Below are 17520 nucleotides of genomic sequence, written 5' to 3'. Positions count from 1 at the left end.
GGGGGGGGGGGGGGGGGGGGGCGTCTCCACGTCAGCATGACGCCACAGGAGCCCACAGCTCCGGGCAGTGGGGCCTGAGGAGAGGACTTGTCTCCTCTCCCAGCCTCTCAGCAGCCGCCCCTGGGAAGACCTTTCCACGAGCACCAGGGCCGCAGGGAAGAGACTTTTTCCCAGAGCAACTAGCGGCAGGCCCAGGTAGGGGATTGCCGAGGGAAGACCAGCCAGTGAAACGAAGGGACCCCCTGGATTTGCTTTTTCAGCCGCTGCTGCTCCCCTTCCCCTTCTCCTTCAGAGGGAGAAGAAAGGGCTGTGGGCAGCTCGTACACAGCCAACCTCCCCTCCCCTGTGAGGGCGGCAGGGGCCTTTGGGGACTGCTCTATTAGGGGCAGCCTCAGAGACCCCAAGACGGAGAGATTTAGGAGGAGGTGGGCGAGACTGGGGTGCTGGAATGCTCCCGTGGCGGGCAGGGCAGAGCTTTTAACCGAGGCCTCACTGGCCCCTTTCTTCCAGGGGCACGTGGCCAATGTGGGGACGGAGGACAGCGACAGGAGGGAAGATCACCTGCGTGCAGCCTACCCTGTGCCTGTATTTGTGGCCAGAGGCTGAAGGGACAGGAAAACTAGGAAACATAGTTAGCCTCTTGGGGGCCCTAGGCAGAACCTGACAGGCCAGGAGGTGCTGTCCTCCAGGACTCCAGATCAGGAACATTCTGCAAGTTGCGAGGCACTGTTGCAATACGGTAGTGTTTCTTGGTGATCGATGGCGGCTATGGGCACAGTACACTAGGCTCGTGATGAGTGTGTTTGAGGATCTTATCCCAGACACACTCGTGCCCCCAGGCCCGGATGCCCCCAGCTGGACCTGCTAGACATATACACGTGTGAGCAAAGGAGGCTACTGAAGGCTGATCACCCACAGGAATGTATTAAGCACCCACTCGTGCCAGGTGCCACCACAGGCTGTGAAGGACTCAGAGGGGCCACAGGAGCACAGCGGAAATGGCTGCCCCCTCTCTCCCGCACGCTCCTCCCCCTACAGCCTCCTCTGCACTACCCCCCAGTACTTCCAGGGATACACCTGCCCAGACTTGCGCTGTGTTCTGTTAAACAAAAAAGCGTTTATGAATGGGTAAGCAAAAGAGGAAACGAACAGAATGAATGAATGAATGATGAATCACTGAATGAATGAATGAGGTAGCTAGAGATTTGTTCGGCATCTACATAGAGCCGGAAGTGAAGACCCCGGCGGTAAATAAATAATGGCACTTGAGGAAAGGGTGTCACCTCTACTCTCCATGACCTGGGACAGGTAGGGAGAGAAACTGAAGGCTCGTAAGAGTTCATCTTAGACCTGGACAGCATCAAAAACAGTGACAAGGAAGGGAGGCAGTTCTCGCCAAAGGAGTCAGATCCCCACTGCCTTGTCACGAAGCATCAACAACTTGGCCTTCCCAACTCCAGAAAGACAAGGACAACGAAGACCTCCAGGCTGGCTCCCACAACCTCTCTCCTCTCTGACCTTGACCTGAGAAACGCTGGTGGTGCCCCAGAACCCTGACCAGTTGTAGGGGTATATGGGCTCCCAGGAAATAGGGAATGAGGTTGTTCCTGTCTGCCCGAAACTGAAGGACTTTCAAAAAGGAGCCCCTGAAGTTCTCACCATTCCCTGGCTGCTCACTCAGTATTCTAGAACACCTGCTTCGGTTCCAACGGCCAGTCACAATTTCTTTTATAACCCTTGGAGTGGCACGGAATAAATGCTTTCAGAAGTTTTGGTTTAATTCTGTAAGGATGTTTTGGATTTAGGCAGACACCACTCTGCTCTGTCTCCATAAAAATCATACAGGGTTTGAGATCTTCCGGCAGCTAGAGAAGTTCTGTCGGGGCCTCTAAGAAAACAGGTTCAGAAAGTTCTGCCGCTGGGACACCCCCGCCCCTTCTCCTGGGCTCACACGTGTCTGCTTGGCCCGTGGTCAGTTATCTCCACATACTGAACAGGAAAAGAAGTAACACCTTCCACAGGACACAGTGTCTTCAGAGAAGTGAGATCTGAGTTGTTTTCAGACTGAAAGGGGGGATCAGTAGCCACTGGCCCTTTCCGATACTAAATTCTCTTTCCTAACATTCTGTTGAAAGGGACGGCCAAAATAATAATAATAATAATAATAATAATAATAATAATAATAATAATAGGGTTCTTTTTCCTCTTCCTACTGAAGGTTCAAAGTGCTTGGAGAGAACATTTCATTCCAGGTCCAGAGACCTCATTCCCCAGGGCTGGAAATGTGTAAACATCCCTGAGCTGGTTTTTACAACAAGGAACCCCAGGCTGGCTTGACAAGGAAACTGGTCCAACCATGGAAAACCTTCCTCCCCTCTCTCCTCTCCTCCCCCTCGCTTCTCTTCTCCTCCCCCTTTCCCTCCCCCTTCCTAATTTACTTCCTTTTTCTCCTCCCCCCTCAGCCTCCCCTCCTTCCTTCCTTCCCTTCTGAGCCCACAGGGGCAGAATGAGGGGAGCGAGGCATCTGCACTTGGTCGACAAGAGGGGGCTCGGATGGAATGGTGCGGCTCCACCCGGGGGTGGGGGAGGGAGTTTCTCATCCTTCCTTGGAGCTGTTCAATTTTGTGAACTGCTGAACCTCAGTTTTAGCATTCCTCCAAAGGCTACCAACATTTGGGTCCCAGAGTCCTGATCAGAGATTCACTCCAAGACTTTTCCCTTCTTTGGGGAACAACAACTGGGTTAAGGACCTAGGCGATGCAGGTGGGCGATTTTGAACTCAAATTCTGACTTGGCCATTTTCTAGCTGGGGTATCTGAGGCAATCTGAGATTTTTGCATCTCTAAATCTTTAAATGGGATGATGGACTGTGTTAGATAGACTTTTAGGTGGATTAAATAATATGTATATATAATGCCCATGGCGTAGTTCCTTGTTTAATGGTTGTGAAATGATATATCAATAGTACTAAAATTATTTTTTCTGTTAAGAGGGTGTTGGGCAAGTGATACATACCACTGTGTGCTTCAAGCTCCACTGAAGTATGGGATATGAGTAAAGGTAATCGCGGTACAGACAGCTAGTTGCGAATCCTAATGTTTGTAGGTTCTTACATAGTAAGAGAAGCCCTGCCTTTCACTGCCTGGAATAAAGACTACATTTCCCAGACCCCCTGTCAGCTAGATATGGTCATGTGACAGGGTTCTGGCCAATGAGATGTGAGTGTGGGTTACTGGACTGCTGCTGGACTTCCTCCTGCAGAGCCTGCTAGATTTCAGATAACATTGTATCCCTTCCTATTTCTGTATTCCATTTTGCTGGTGGGAACCTGGATGTGAATCCCAGAGAAAGGCTGAAGGGTGAGGATAAGGGGCAGATCCGGGGGACGGCAGAACAAGGAGCTGGAAGGAAGCTGTCTTTGAGGAACTCATGGAGCCCACCCTGCACAGGGTCCTGCAGACTTCTCTGTGAGACAGAAACCAGCTTCTCTTCCATCTGGTGCTGTTGACTGCAACCAACTTCTTCACTGAATCAGTAAAAAGAGCTGACTGTTTAAATGACCATACCCAAACTTACAAATCCAAATGAATGCTAGCTTTCACAATAATCATCTATCACAGAATCATATAAATCTTCCTGAAATAATACATGTCCTGATTAAACATCTATAAACATTTACCAAAGATTCATAAACACTTGTAAAGCTTTCTTTTGGGATTATCATCTAGGGCAAGCGTGCGTGCACGCACACACACACACACACACACACACACTACTTCGTAAAAGTACTTCTACTTCATAAAATAAGTAGAAGTACTTATTTTTACGAAGTACTACTACTTTGTAAAAAATCATGTTTTATTTTCATCACCCAGGCGGTACCAATAGCTCAGTCATCCCTTCCATTCACCTGATTGGTTGAGGGTCACTCTTAACTATTTCCCCAAAGCAAATCCACCCTCGAAAGAGATACATAGTTTATCACTGTAGATGTCCCATAGAAGATGCTGTCACTACCACAGTCAGTTCCAAAAGAAGAGCCCCAAGCAGTTTGGGAGCAATAATGGAATCATTCATGTGTAGCACCTCTAGCTGGGGCTACTTTGATGGGATATTCGTTCCGAGGTAAACAGTCTCATATCTTGTTTAAATCACTTTCTCTCTTTTTTAACATTTTTAAAAAATTTTATTTATTTATTTGGCACAGAAAGAAAGAGCGCATCAGCAGAGGGGATGGCAGGCAGTGAGAGAGGGAGAAGCAGACTCCCTACTGACCAGGGAGCCTGATGTGGGGCTCGATCCCAGGACCCTGAGATCATGACCTGAGCCAAGCGAAGACACAAAATCACTTTCACTGTTTATGTCTTATCCATAAGGCTGGACTTTTGCTGAAGAGTTTGTAGTCTCGGTTAAACTTGTAACATGAAACTGATTGCTCTGATGAGAGAAAAGAGTTACATGTAGGTGTTTGGCTCAATCTTTTCACTGAGTTCTCTGCCTTATGCTCAAAAGAGATGGGTTAGTGGTGTGTTTCTGTTCTGGGAGCAGCAGATGAACAGACTGCCTTCTGATTGAAACTGCCAGAGCCGGCACATCAGTGGAAGTCGATATGAGCTATGATAGATTTTTCCCAAGCCATAATTAAAGGAAGAAGACATATTGACCTGAGAAGCAAATAATACAGCATGAAAGCCAGGCAGGCTTTCCTACCATGAAAGCTTTCCTACCCGAAGGAAATCAATCCATCTTACCGCTCCCTGCAAGGGAGCATCAGGGCGTATCTGGAGAGTCCTTGTGTTACAGTAATATGTAACATTGGCATATATTGTAACTGTAACATTGGTATATGGAACTGTTTTCCCCTAAGCCTAGCCCCTGAAAGGGGGACAGCTAGAAAAGCAAACATATGATTCATTCAGGCAGAGCCTCAAGAAAACGGATTTGCATTTCCCACTTGGTCGACAGTGTCGGGGAAATTCTTAATCTTTCCCTGAGACAGAAGTCATATCTGAAAATCACAAGGGTACAGATCCTTGTGAAGTCCCTCTAACAAAATCACACCAGATTTCAAGCCAGCCCTGGGAAAGAGCAACCCAGAGCCTTCCAGTCAGCACTGCTCCATAAAATATGTCTATCAGTCCCTGGATGCTTCCAGCGCTCTGCCCAGCCTTGACGGATAAATTCCAGTGTATGGGCATGAACACAAAAATCTTTAAAATCCTCTCTGCTTGTTAGGTAAACACCTGAGCCTGGGTATTTTTCCTTCTGTTTGCCTCCTTTTCTACTTGGTACAGGAGTCGAACCCAGCCTGATCTTCCGCATCTCAACCAGCCACACCACGTGACCTTCTTTGTCTCACCTTAAAGCATCCCTGGCTCATGGCTCCATTCCCAGCATCCTTCTGCCTTTGATGTGTACCTCTGCTTCGAGGTGAAGAACTGGGAGGTGAATCTCTCTGATCTGTTTGACTGGGTCGGAGATCCAACCCAGAGGAACTAGCGAGGAGAGAAAGGTGCATTTGTTAACAGAGAAGCTCACCTGCTTTCTGCAGCGTGACCTCTGTCTCTCCTCACCGGGACTCATGCTTGCCTTACCCGACCTTCAAAGCCAAGTAAAAGAGCATCTCTGAGCCCGCCAGAAGCTGCCTTTTGCCAGCTTTTTCATTATGGAAAACAAAATTGACACCGTGATAACAGTAGCACAGAGAGTGGATGGTAGAGATTTCTGGCTTTGCATGTGTGTGTGGGGGGGGGGGGTGGGGGGTTGTTGTTTGTTTGTTCTCTTAAAGATTTTATTTATTTACTTGATAGCAAGTGAGAGACAGAGAGGGACCAAAGAAGGAAAGAGAGAAGCAGACTCACTGCTGAGGAGGGAGCCAGACGTGGGGCTTGATCCCAGGACCCTGGGATCATGACTTGAGCCTAGGGCAGACGCTTACCCGACTGAGCCACCCAGATGCCCTTGTTTTGTTTTGTTTTGTTTTTAATAAACTTCCTTGAATTCAAATACCGTGGACAAAAGTAGGCGAGATAACTTTACTTGACATACAACAGAAGATTTTTTCTCAAGTCCACTGCTTGTACCAGCAAAAAACAAGAATCATTCTATATGTTCAAAAATAGAAATTTCTAGCACACCATGCAGTTGTTCACAAAATCTTTGTGAAAGAATATTTAACAACACAAGAAAACAAAATATCGTCAAGTGGGTAAGAGCAAAATACAAAACAGCATAGACAGTCGGGGGTGCCTGGGTGGCTCAGTGGGTTAAGCATCTGCATTTGGCTCAAGTCATGATCTCAGGGTCCTAGGACTGAGCCCCGCATCGGGCTCTCTGCTCAGTGGGGAATCTGCTTCTCTCTCCCTCTCCCTCTTTCCCTCTCCTTCTGCCCCTTCCCCCCAGCTCGTGTTTTCTTTCTCAAATAAATAAATAAAATCTTAAGTGTGTGTGTGTGTGTGTGTGTGTGTGTGTCCAGATCCTATTTGAAATCTCTAGGGGAGACAGGACGGTCATAGTGGACTCTGTAGAAAGGCGATGTTGTGGATTGACTATGTTCCCCCACCTCCCAGGGCGGAAACCCTCCTCTCCAGATGGATGGTGTTTGAAAGTGGGGTCTTTTTTTTTTTTTTTAAGATTTTATTTATTTATTTGACAGAGAAAACAAGTAGGCAGAGAGGCAGGCAGAGAGAGAGAGAGAGAGAGAGAAGCAGGCTCTGCACTGAGCAGAGAGCCCGATGCGGGGCTCGATCCCAAGACCCTGGGATCATGACCTGGGCTGAAGGCAGAGGCTTTAACCCGCTGAGCCACCCAGGCACCCTGAAAGTGGGGTCTTTGAGAGGTAATTAGGTTTAGAAGAGATCAGGAGGGTCCGCATGACGGGATTAGTGTCTTTGTAAGAACAGGAAGAAGCTCTCCTCCCTCTCACTCTCTGCCTGCCTGCCTCCCTCCCTCTCCCCTCAGCCTCCTGCTGCAGCGCCCCCTCCTCTCTCCTTCATTTGCAGGCCTGGAAGAAAGGCCCCGTGAGGCCACAGTAAGATAGTGGCTGTCTACAAGGCACGAAGCAAGTCCTCATCTGACAGCAAATCTGCTGCGACCTTGATCTTGGACTCCCAGCCTCCAGGAATGTGGGGCCTGAATACCTGTTGTTGAAGCTCCCAGTCTATAATATTTTGTTACAGCAGCCCGGGTAGACTAAGAGAGGTGTTGACTGCTTCAAATCAACTTTTGGGATGTTTCCCTCCAAGGGATTTTCTTTCGAGACGGTCGACCGTCCCCCACCACCGTTACCCTGTATGAGAGGGTAGTTGGTACCCTGCAAAAGGGCCACTCCAGAGAGCTCTGCACGTGTCCTTTGCAGTTAGTGGGACACATAGGACAAGAGTCTGTGCTCGAGAAAATCTTGAAAGCCAGAGACAGGGCAATCAGCATTAGCAGAGCAGAAAGAGTATCCCTGCCACCCCCTGCTGCGGAAGATGTCACCAAGGTCCTGCCAGGAAAGAAGGAGCCAGCTTGACTTGCTTCCCGCCCCCTCCTGGGGAAGAGGACACCCCTGCCTGGACCAGCGCCAGTCCAGCTGGCGGGCAGGGCAGCCAGTGAAGAGGCCAGTGTACGAGTTCACTCAAGAAGTCACAGCAGCTACAAAGTCACTTTCCCACACACAGGTTGCCGGAGCAGGTGACCACTGTCCCAGGGAACCCACAAGGACCCCGGCTGGCCGGTGCTGATGGGAGGGGTGAGGCAAGACTGACAGGATCAGGGTTCTGGAGTCAGGTCGCGGGCCCCATGGGGAGCGGACACTGCCGGGACACATCGCCCTCCGTGGCCCAGCTGCCGTGCCTGGCCGCCTTCCAGGTCAGAGTGTGGCTGCCTCGCCGACAGACCCCACTGTCCTCCCTGTCCTCACCACGTTCCATCCTTCCTGCTCCAGCGAACAGGGGTCCCAAACCAGGAGGGGACCCAGGCGTATCCGTTTGCTTAGGCTGCGCTATGATCAGAACATTTGTGGTTCCTTAAATTCATCTGCCCAATCCTAATGCCCAGGGGGATGGTATATGGCGCTGGGGCCTCTGGGAGCTGCTTAAGCCACAAACAGACCCCCACCTCCCCCCCGTGAATGAGATCGGTGCCTTTACAAGACAGGCTGCAGAGCGGTGCCCTCACCCCTTCCCCCGCCGGGAGGACACAGCAAGAAGATGTCAGCCCCTAAGCAGGAGAAGGCCCCTCACCCAAACTCAACCATGTTGGGGCCTTTGTGTTAGACTTCCCTGCCTGCAGAACTGCGAGAAATACATCTTAGTTCTTCATAAGCCCCCAGTCTATAGTATTTTGTTATATTAGCCTGAACCAATGAAGACAGTGGCTTAAAGAAGAGGAATTTAGTTTCTCACAATTCTGGAGGCTGGAAGTTGGTTCTTCCTCCTAGGCTTGGTCCTTCCTGAGGCCTCTCCCCTTGGCTTGTCCTCACACGGCCTTCCCTCTGCATGTGTCTGTGTCCTCACTTCCTCCTCTAAGGACACTGGTCATATTGGATTAGGGCTCACCCTTATGACCTCAGAATAATTTGATCACCTCTTTAAAGACCCCATTCTCCCAATACAGTCATGTTCTTCTTGAGTACCAGAGGTTAGGATTTCAATATAGGAATCGGGTTTGGGGGGGACACAGTCCAGCCCATCACACCAAGGAGGGACATAGTTGGGGGAGGTTCAGACCTCAGTGGAGATGTGGTTTGGCCACTGGATAGCAGAGATGTTGAGCTGGTCTGGAGCTGCTGGACAGACGAGCGACCACCCTCCAGAGCACCGGCAGGGTGCAAATGACCAACAGCTGGTAGGGGTCCCCCTGTCAGGGGCTTGTGACTTCTGCTCCCTGTGGGCCATGGAATGTTTTGGGACCTCAGTTTCCAGGTCAAGATGGCTGCAGAGAGGTTATTGCCACGTGAGGCCACAAGATCTTAGAAGGACTATGTTCGGGGCAGTGACAGGGGCCGACTGCCCCACATGTCCTCACACACCCCTGCTGACCCCCAGCCACAGCCCAACCCTCCTACAGATCCCCCACTCCCAGGGCCCTGTTCCGAGAAATCTTGACTCCCAGCTCACTTTAAAGGAATCCCATCATTTATCACTGAGCGTATTTTGAAGGCAGTAAATTGATAACTGACACAGTTATCCATCATGAAAATTAATGGTGTGTGCGGGAGCTGCCTACTTCCCATGCGTTTATCAATCCAGCCCACAGAGATCATGTAGGGCACCACTCAGGAACTGGGGCTAGAGAGAGCAAGACAAGAGGAAGGTTCCCGCTCTGTTGGTTCCTCCGGTCTGCTGACAGTCTGCCCACTAATCATGTCTAGTGTCCTGGAAAGAGTCCCCAGGGATCAGAGCCTGGAATTGAAGTCCCAGCTCTGCAAATATTTCGCTGGGTGACCTGGGGAACGTCACTTGGCTTCTCTGGGCCCCGGGACCCCCTCATACTTATATTCCGATGGCTGCAACACTACAGCACCCTAATTTATTTATGCTGACCCCTCCCTCCTAGACTGTTAGTTCCTGAGGGTAGAGATCGTGGCAACTGTATGTTTCCAGGGGTGGCATGTGGCTGTTTCCTGCCTCTGTGTCACCCGCCACCCACCCAAACCTCAAATTTATATATTCGCCAGAGGGATATTCTTAGTAAGCAAATTGGACCTTGTCTCTTCTCTGCCTACAATTTTAAGTGACTCCCTGAAGCTCCCATGAATCCTCTGAGGCTGGCCTGCAAGAATTTCGTCACCATGTCACTCTTTCCAAAAAACACCCTCCTTGTGGTGCTTGCCAGAAGCACCTCTTGCCTATGCAGAGTGTAAATGGTCTACCTCACCCGGGGCCGCCTGTCTGTGGATTGGGCAGAGTCCCTTTGGGTCTTTTGATTCAGCTTAGCCCATCTTCCCCGTGAAGGCTTCCTTGTGTCTTCCCTCCCTGAGCTCTGCCGGCCACTTCTGCAAATCTCCAGCATAACACCATGAATCACGTTACAGCTTATTAAGGATGTGTACCTGCCACCTTACTGGAAATGGGGAAAGCTGAATGTTACACAGAGTGTTAGATGACACTGAGGCCCCATTATTGCAATGTTTAGATACAGTGTTATGTTCTCACTTGTTACTATCTTACGAGGTTTGGTGGAGGGATGTTGTGATGTGTGTAACCTGCTTGGAAATATAGCATCATCGTAAAATAGGTAACAATGGTCATAAAATAAAATCGTTCTTGAGAAAAATCAGGTACAGGGATTTAGTCTTTTGGCATTTGTGCCTCCAGCTGCCCATGCAATGCCTGGCCTATCATGGATAGTTACAAAATTTTGATTGTTGAGTTAATCGTGAGCAAAAGCAAGAAGAGAAGACCGGTATGGTGAGCTTCTGGTATGATGTGGAAATGGAGTTTGTTGAGATGGATGAAAGACCAAATTGCCAGCACTCAATTTCAGAGAGACTACGGAGAGGAACAGGGAGCTTAGACTCATCAGAGATTGCAGGGACAGGGAATGGTGCAAGGAGTGCATGGTTGCACCTGGAGTCCCTCCTACGCACGGATGCCATGAAGAGTTACACAAGTTGTGCACTGCTCAAGGAATTTCCCCTGGATGAATTGTGATTAACTGTGTTCACAGAGTAGGGGTCTTTTTCTGATTTCTGTGATTGAGGATAGTGGCAGCTTTATTCCTACATAGGTGGGACTGGAAGGAGAAGAGGGGAACCAAGATGACCATCTGAAGTGCCTCAGTTCCCCAAGATGCATCCCTGTGACGGTCCTAGGCAAACCTAGGGGGTTGGTGACCCTAACACGAGTGTACGTAGGAAAAGAAGAAGGAGGTAGAGAGGGACAGAAGAGAAGATAGACACAGAAACCAGGGAGAGGAAGGAAGTGAGTGTGCAGGGTGATTTTTTGGAAGGGGCAGTTTCAGATGATGGTGGGTGCAGAGGACCAGAGAAGGTGAAAGTGGGCACCACTTGGAGAACTTTAGAGACCAGGTGGGAGAGACTTTGGTTGATGGTACAAGAGGGCAGCAGGGATGCAGACCCGGGTATGTTTTAGACAGCAAGAAGGAAGCCAGTGGAAAGGGAGAGAGATGCTGGCGAAGAAGGGAGTCCTCCAGACTAAGCTGATGAGCTATGGGGAAACATGATGGCATTTTGTGAAAATAACAAGTGGACACCCCACGCTGGGGCCCCCCTGCCAGTTCCCCTGTGCCCATTCACCACTCTGGTGACCAGGTCTCTGGACGTCCTGCGGTAGCTACTGTTCCTGACCCCAGGGGCTCCCACGTTCCCTCTACACCACTAAAGCTCCTCCTCTGATAACCAGCTTGGTTGACACACTACGATGGCTAATTTTATGTGTCAAGTTGACTGGGCTCAGGGATGCCCACACAGCTGGTAAAACGGGATTCGTGGATGTGTCTGTGAAGGTGTTTCAGGGAAACATACATCCATACATCCTACTGGTGCGGTTCTTCTGGAGAACTCGGATAGAACCACCATACTGGGAATGTCTCTGTTTCTGGTGTCAGGAGACGATCAACCTCAAGGTCATTTTTGTGGTCTTGGGCTAACCCACCATATATTTCTTTCTGCCACGTGGCTCTGTGAATGGGCAAAATGGCCTGCTTATCAAGAGGGTCCTTGTCACAATGAAGACTGAGTGAAACAGGCCAGTCACAAGAGGTCACACAGTGTACGGTTCCACTTAGGTGAGGGAAGATCTAGGTCAGTTCAAGCTGCTGTAACCACAGTTTAGGAAAAAAGAGGGTACCTGTCCAAATGAACTAAATGTTTATAATTCTGCCAAATTGCCCAGAGCATGGAGCTATCGTCCCTAACCTCCAGCAGGCTCCAGGTCCTTGCTCCCTGTTCCCCAGCTGAGCTCGTCCGTCCGCTGGAGAGAACAACCACTTGCCACCAGCTGGGCCCTGCCCGATGCAGTCACCGACAGGCCCAAGGGGGACAGAGGGAACTCAAGGGAGTTCTCCATTTACCCTCAGGAGTTCTTAGAGACAGCATGCAGACAAGGGGTCCCTTTGTGTGTGCACACAGGCATGTGTGTGTGTGTGTGTGTCTGTGTCTGTGTCTGTGTGCATAGGGATGAAAAGATACAGAGAAACCCTAGTCGGCCAGGCACCAAAATGCTAACACTGATGGTTCCCGAGTAGCAGAGTGAAGTAATTTGCTGTCTGAATCTTTTACTAAGAGCATATGAATCTTCATTATTTTTTATCCTTTAAAATATACATTTTTAAAGGCGCCTTGGTGGCTTAGTGGGTTAAACAGCTGACTCTTGGTTTCAGCTCATCACAGGCTCCTGAGGCCCTGGAACCAAGCCCCGTGTAGGGCTCCATACTCAGCTGGGGGGTCTGCTTGATATTCTGTCTCCCCTGTGCCCCCCCAACTCATGCACGCACATGCTCACTCTCCCTCCCAAATAAATAAATAAATAAATTTGATAAACCTGAATTATAAATGTTCCAAATATGTAGAGAAATACAGAATATGTGTCCACCAAATATTTGCTTCAGATCCTTTTACAGAAAAAGGATATTAAATGATTGCAGGTGAAGTCAGAGCCCTTTTCATCTTCCTGGTTTCCGCTCCAGGGGAAACTGATGTATGCTGTTATATTTTCCTATGTGTGTGCACCCCCCTAAGAAAGAACATATGTGTTTTTATATTTAAGAGTTAATATATATTAATTGCATCATTAATTATAACAAATTCATTGGTATTTAAGGAGACGTCATTATAATCAATAGGATCATGAAGCACGAACAGAAGTTAATTCTATAGGATGTATAATTTGCCTCATGGCTTTTTTTTTTTTTAAGATTTTATTTATTTATTTGACAGAGACAGACTTAGCGGAGAGGGAACACAAGCAGCAACAGGGGAAGGGGGAGAAGCAGGCTTCCGGCGGAGCAGGGAGCCTGATGCAGGGCTCCATCCCAGGACCCTGGGATCATGACCTGAGGTTCAGGCAGCCGCTTAATGACTGAGCCACCCAGGCGCCCCTGGCCCATTGCTTTTTACCTCATGATACTTTAGCAGTTTGCTCGTCTTGTGACATGCAGATCTGGCTCATGTGTTATAACTGCTCTGTATTACTGGTGATAGTAATACAATCATAACTCATGTATCCATCCTCCTGTTGAGGAGGGATATGATGTCCTTCCCAATTTCTGACTATCACAAACAGTGCTGCAGTGAACGCTGAAATATGTGTATCCTTGTGGGCGCGTGCAAGGGCTCCCTGAAGGTACCTGGGAGAGGGACGCCTGGTTTACGCCTTGTGAGCATCTGCAACTTGTCTGGTCCTCGGCAACTCCACTCTCCAAAATGGTGAACCCAACTTTCATCTCATCCGCCGCATCTGGCAATACTCATTTCTCCACTTCCTCCCCGGACACTCTGAATATCCGTGTCTTCATGCTTGAATGCCTGGAATATGGCAGGCATTCATTCCCCTGCCTTGGAGCCTTGGTCCTTGGTGTTCCCGCTGCCTGGAAGGCTCCTTCCAGGGCCATCCTCAATGCCTGATCTCTCACCGGCTCACAGTCGCCGTGGGGAGCCCTTCACCCACCAGCCTAGTCAAGGCTGCAGTTCCTCTTTGCGCTCCTGCTCTACCTCACTATCCTTCTAGTTTTATTTTCCTAACTGCTGTATTTTTTCATATTCATGGTGAATTAGAGACTGCTTTGAATTGTTAATTGCAAGATGGGCTTTGATTCCCTCCTCCTGAATCTGGCCTGGCCTTGGTAACTGATTTGCCCAAAGTCACAGAGCTAGTGAGTGACAGAGCTCAGATGGGAACCGCAGTTGATGGGCTTGGGAACTCACGTGCCTGGCCTCTAACCTGTAGGTCACTGCCCCCTAGCTGACCCTCTAGAACGAGCTAGACAACTACCCAACAGGACATAAAAAGCCTAACACAGAGTTTTTGTCTAGCCTGAAACTTCTTTTCGAGAGAAAGCAGAAATTAAGTTCAGAGAACACCTAAAGACTGAACTACATCAGAAATAGAAGTCAGAAGGAGTAGCTCTCTCTCTCCATGGGTGTCAAAAACTCCTGACATGTAGGGTGTCTGAGGGGACCCAGCGACTGAGCCCCCCCTAAGTGTCCTCACTGAGATGGTCTTTATGGCATTGGGGAGTTTGGGGAGGAGTTTCTTATTTGCCTCCGTTTGTATGCCCACCATGCTATAAATTTGTATCTCAAGTTCACGTGTGCAAGAAAGAACATTTTTTCTTTTCAAACCTCACACACAGCTCACATCAGCCACCTTCCCCAGAAATGGAAGTTGTTTGTGGGTGACTGAATGGGGCAGAAGGCTGAGACTGTAGGTTCGAAGGTTTTAAAGTTGCAAAAAGGTGTCCCTCCTCGAAGCAAGGAAGAGAGCTTTGGAGCCCGGGGGTGGGGGGCGACCCAAGTGGGGTGTCTGGCCCACAAAAGGATGGGAGTGTCCGAAGCCAACACAGAATTGCACTTAATTCATGTTCATTTAAAAAAGACTCTCCTGAATACAAATCTACATTTCAAAAACTAAAGAAAACAACAAAATTACAACAACAACAACAAAAACCAAAAAGCAGAATCGACATTTTGTCCAAATCTCTATGTATCCTAAAGTTTTGAGCTTCTGATGATACATATGAATGGGCTTTTATTTCAACCCTGACATGTTCTCCCGAGAACTCTACATCTTCCTTATTGTGAGCTGTATGTGCAAAAATCTGCATTTTAATTTCATGAGTATATACCTTGCAGCAGAAAACACACCAAACCTATTGTTCCCCCTCCAAAAAGCTTTGGTGCCATGTTGGGGCAGATGTGGGTGAGTAGCTGGCCTCCTGGAAGTCGTAAGGGAAACTGGAAACAGAAAGTCCTCCTAACAAAACATTCTAGATGACTTCCTCCAAGGGGATCTGCCTTTTATTAGCAATAACATCCAAATGGATTTCAGTGTTGAGCTGGTGTGTGACCACATTCTCTGGCTTTTCATACAAAAAGCATCCTGTTCCTTCCAGTGACCACACTTACTTTTTGTCAGATTTTGTGGTTGTAGGGTGTGAAATACCCAAGAAGCCCGACACGTGGGGCTAGCAGAGAATGGGTCCCCAGTATTTGGACTTTGTTTTGTCTTGTTTCTCATAGTCATATCCTCAGCTAACTTGTTATCTTGACTCAGTAGCTGGAATAACCAGAGACAACTGTTCCCAAAGCACCAACTTACCCAAGAGAGAAAGACCGAGAGAGAGATGAGCAAAAGGAGGTTGGTTTGTTCTGGTGGTCCTACCTGAGACCATGAAGATTAAAATCAGTGGGTATTTTCATAGAAATTAGTAGGTCATTTATCTTAGGGGTGGACACAATGCAACATCGGCAATTCAAAGAAACTGACCTACCTCACGGGAAACCCAGACAGACCAAACTCCATCAAGGAACTCTATCTTAAAATGCATGTTCTGCTCCCAAGGTGCCTGAGTTTCTTCCCAGGTTAGTTTCAAGCCTATTTCAGAAGATAACAGACACCATTTGACACCTGTTTCCTTCTGTCTCCGTGTACAGGGTCAAGTGTGGGCTCATCTTTGACATCTGTTGGAGCAGGAGGTGAATGGAGAAAGTCTCATGGGCCAACCCCCCAGGCTCTGCCTCAACTCACATTTGTTGGCTTTCAGCTTCCTCTCATCAACGGGAATGAGGTCCAGGTAATCCAGGTAGTACTCGTAGCCGTAGCCGTCGTACGCGCTGGAGGCGTTGGTCTCGTTGGCCATGTCTGCGGCACTGGCAAGCGGCGCATCCGAAGCGGGTCCAAGCCCTCGGAGGGACTGGCCAACTGATTTCCGTAAAGTCATCCAAGTGTGTCTGTGGGTCTCCGGGCTCAAGGCCTGCCCACTTATCAGAGCTGTTTGGCTAGGAGAAAGGCCAGGGGGCTGTGCCTGACAGCTCAGCCCCCGCGCAGAACTTTCCGCCCCGCCCTCCTTGATAAAAGTCCAAGACAAACAGAGCTGCGATGCAGCAGTTCGGGGTGTGCAGCCAGGTCCGAGCGTGCCCCTCCGCGTGAGAACAGGAAAACCGGTACCTGGACCCCTTGAAGGACAAGGTGCCGAATAGGACTCTTTGCTTTATGACTTTAAAAAGTAATCAGACCAAAATGAAAGGCTGGCTGTGCCCTTGACTCACATTAAGGCAGTTCTGGGCCCTGTTGAGCAACCAGCGAATCGCTGACTTACTTAGACCGAATATCTAAGGGCAGAAATTGACTGATGTCAGCCCTGAACTAGTAGCCTCTCTCGTGTACGCAGAGGCAATTAATTAAACCAAAAGAACCCTCTCGTCCCGACGGAGCTGAGAACACCTCCCAGCTTTTATCTAAAGTCCCCAAGAACGAACCAGTCAGCGGCATTTGTTCCGACGGAAGAGGCTGTTTGCCTGGACCAGACTCCCACGCGGATCCGGCTCTTAGGCAATAGGGCCGGAGGGTTCACCCAGCCCCTGACGACAGGGGCGTTTCTGCAGGGAGAGCCTCTAAGTTATCCCTTCGTTTTTCTAAAGCCACGGATTTGATCAAGGGGAATATTCCAAATAGTTGGAATGAGCAGGACTGAATGTGAGAGGAGCCTCTGAGAATGGGCAAGGAGCTCCAAACTCCCAGAATGATGCAGCCTTTCGCTCCAAGACCCCAGCTGGGAGTGTTACTGTTCTACACTCCAGAGGAAAGCTGAGATGTCCCAGCATGCGTGTCCCCATGTGCATTTGCCCGGGACTCCCTGTATCCCCAGCCCTAGGTACTAAAGCTTTTGCCGGGACACCAGGTTTGATGTGCCTGACTTTGCAGGATGTGTTGAACAGAAAAATTCTTCTACCAGCTCTTCCTTAATTTGGGTTGTATGCATTTTTATACATTTCAGCCAGATTACGTGACTCTGTCCAAGTCACTATATAATATTTTGCTTTTCTCATTCTGAACTTAGAAGTTTGGAAGGTTGGAGTTGGGGGGATGGGCAGGTGGAGGGGCACCTGGGTGGCTCAGTTGGTTAAGTGTCTCCTTCAGCAGGGGGTCCTGATCCCGGGATCTGGAATCCAGCCTCAAGTTGGCCTCCCTGCTCAGCGGGGAGCTTGCTTCTCCCTCTCCCTCTGACTGCAGCTCCCCTTGCTTGTGCTCTCTCTCAAATAAACAAATTTTTTTTTAAAAAACAACAAAGGTTAACAGGTGGACTGGATGTAGAGTGTGGGAGTAGCTGAGTCAGGTAGGAGTGTTGCCTTTCTGTCTGCCAGTTCCTAAACTGTCCTCCATCTTGGCTCCTTCAACTTTAAGCTCCCCTTGGCCGAAAACAATTTCTGGTCCTGCCAGGCCCCAGTGCCCTTCCCTCCTCTCTGCTCCAACCACATGAACTTGGCATCATCACCACCCTTTAAAAATTATTTTAGGGATGCCTGCCTGACTCAGTCAGAGGAGCATATAACTCCTGATCTCAGGGTCAGGAGTT

General features: G+C 49.1%; 1 protein-coding gene across 1 annotated transcript in view; it reads right to left on the bottom strand.

Moving 5' to 3' along the window:
• MRAP (melanocortin 2 receptor accessory protein) overlaps nt 1-16459 on the bottom strand; it is an 18660-nt gene extending 2201 nt beyond the window's left edge. Inside the window, exon 1 of the mRNA XM_059388214.1 lies at nt 15693-16459. Within this exon, the coding sequence (XP_059244197.1) occupies nt 15693-15885 (193 nt within the window). The 5' untranslated portion in view covers nt 15886-16459. The remainder of the gene's footprint in view (nt 1-15692) is intronic.
• Between the last annotated feature and the right edge of the window lie 1061 nt (nt 16460-17520).

This window comes from Mustela nigripes, chromosome 2 (genome assembly GCF_022355385.1).
Source record: "Mustela nigripes isolate SB6536 chromosome 2, MUSNIG.SB6536, whole genome shotgun sequence".
Lineage (NCBI taxonomy): Eukaryota > Metazoa > Chordata > Mammalia > Carnivora > Mustelidae > Mustela > Mustela nigripes.
Note: the sequence above shows the minus strand (reverse complement) of the source record. Positions and strands in the feature narration are given on the sequence as shown.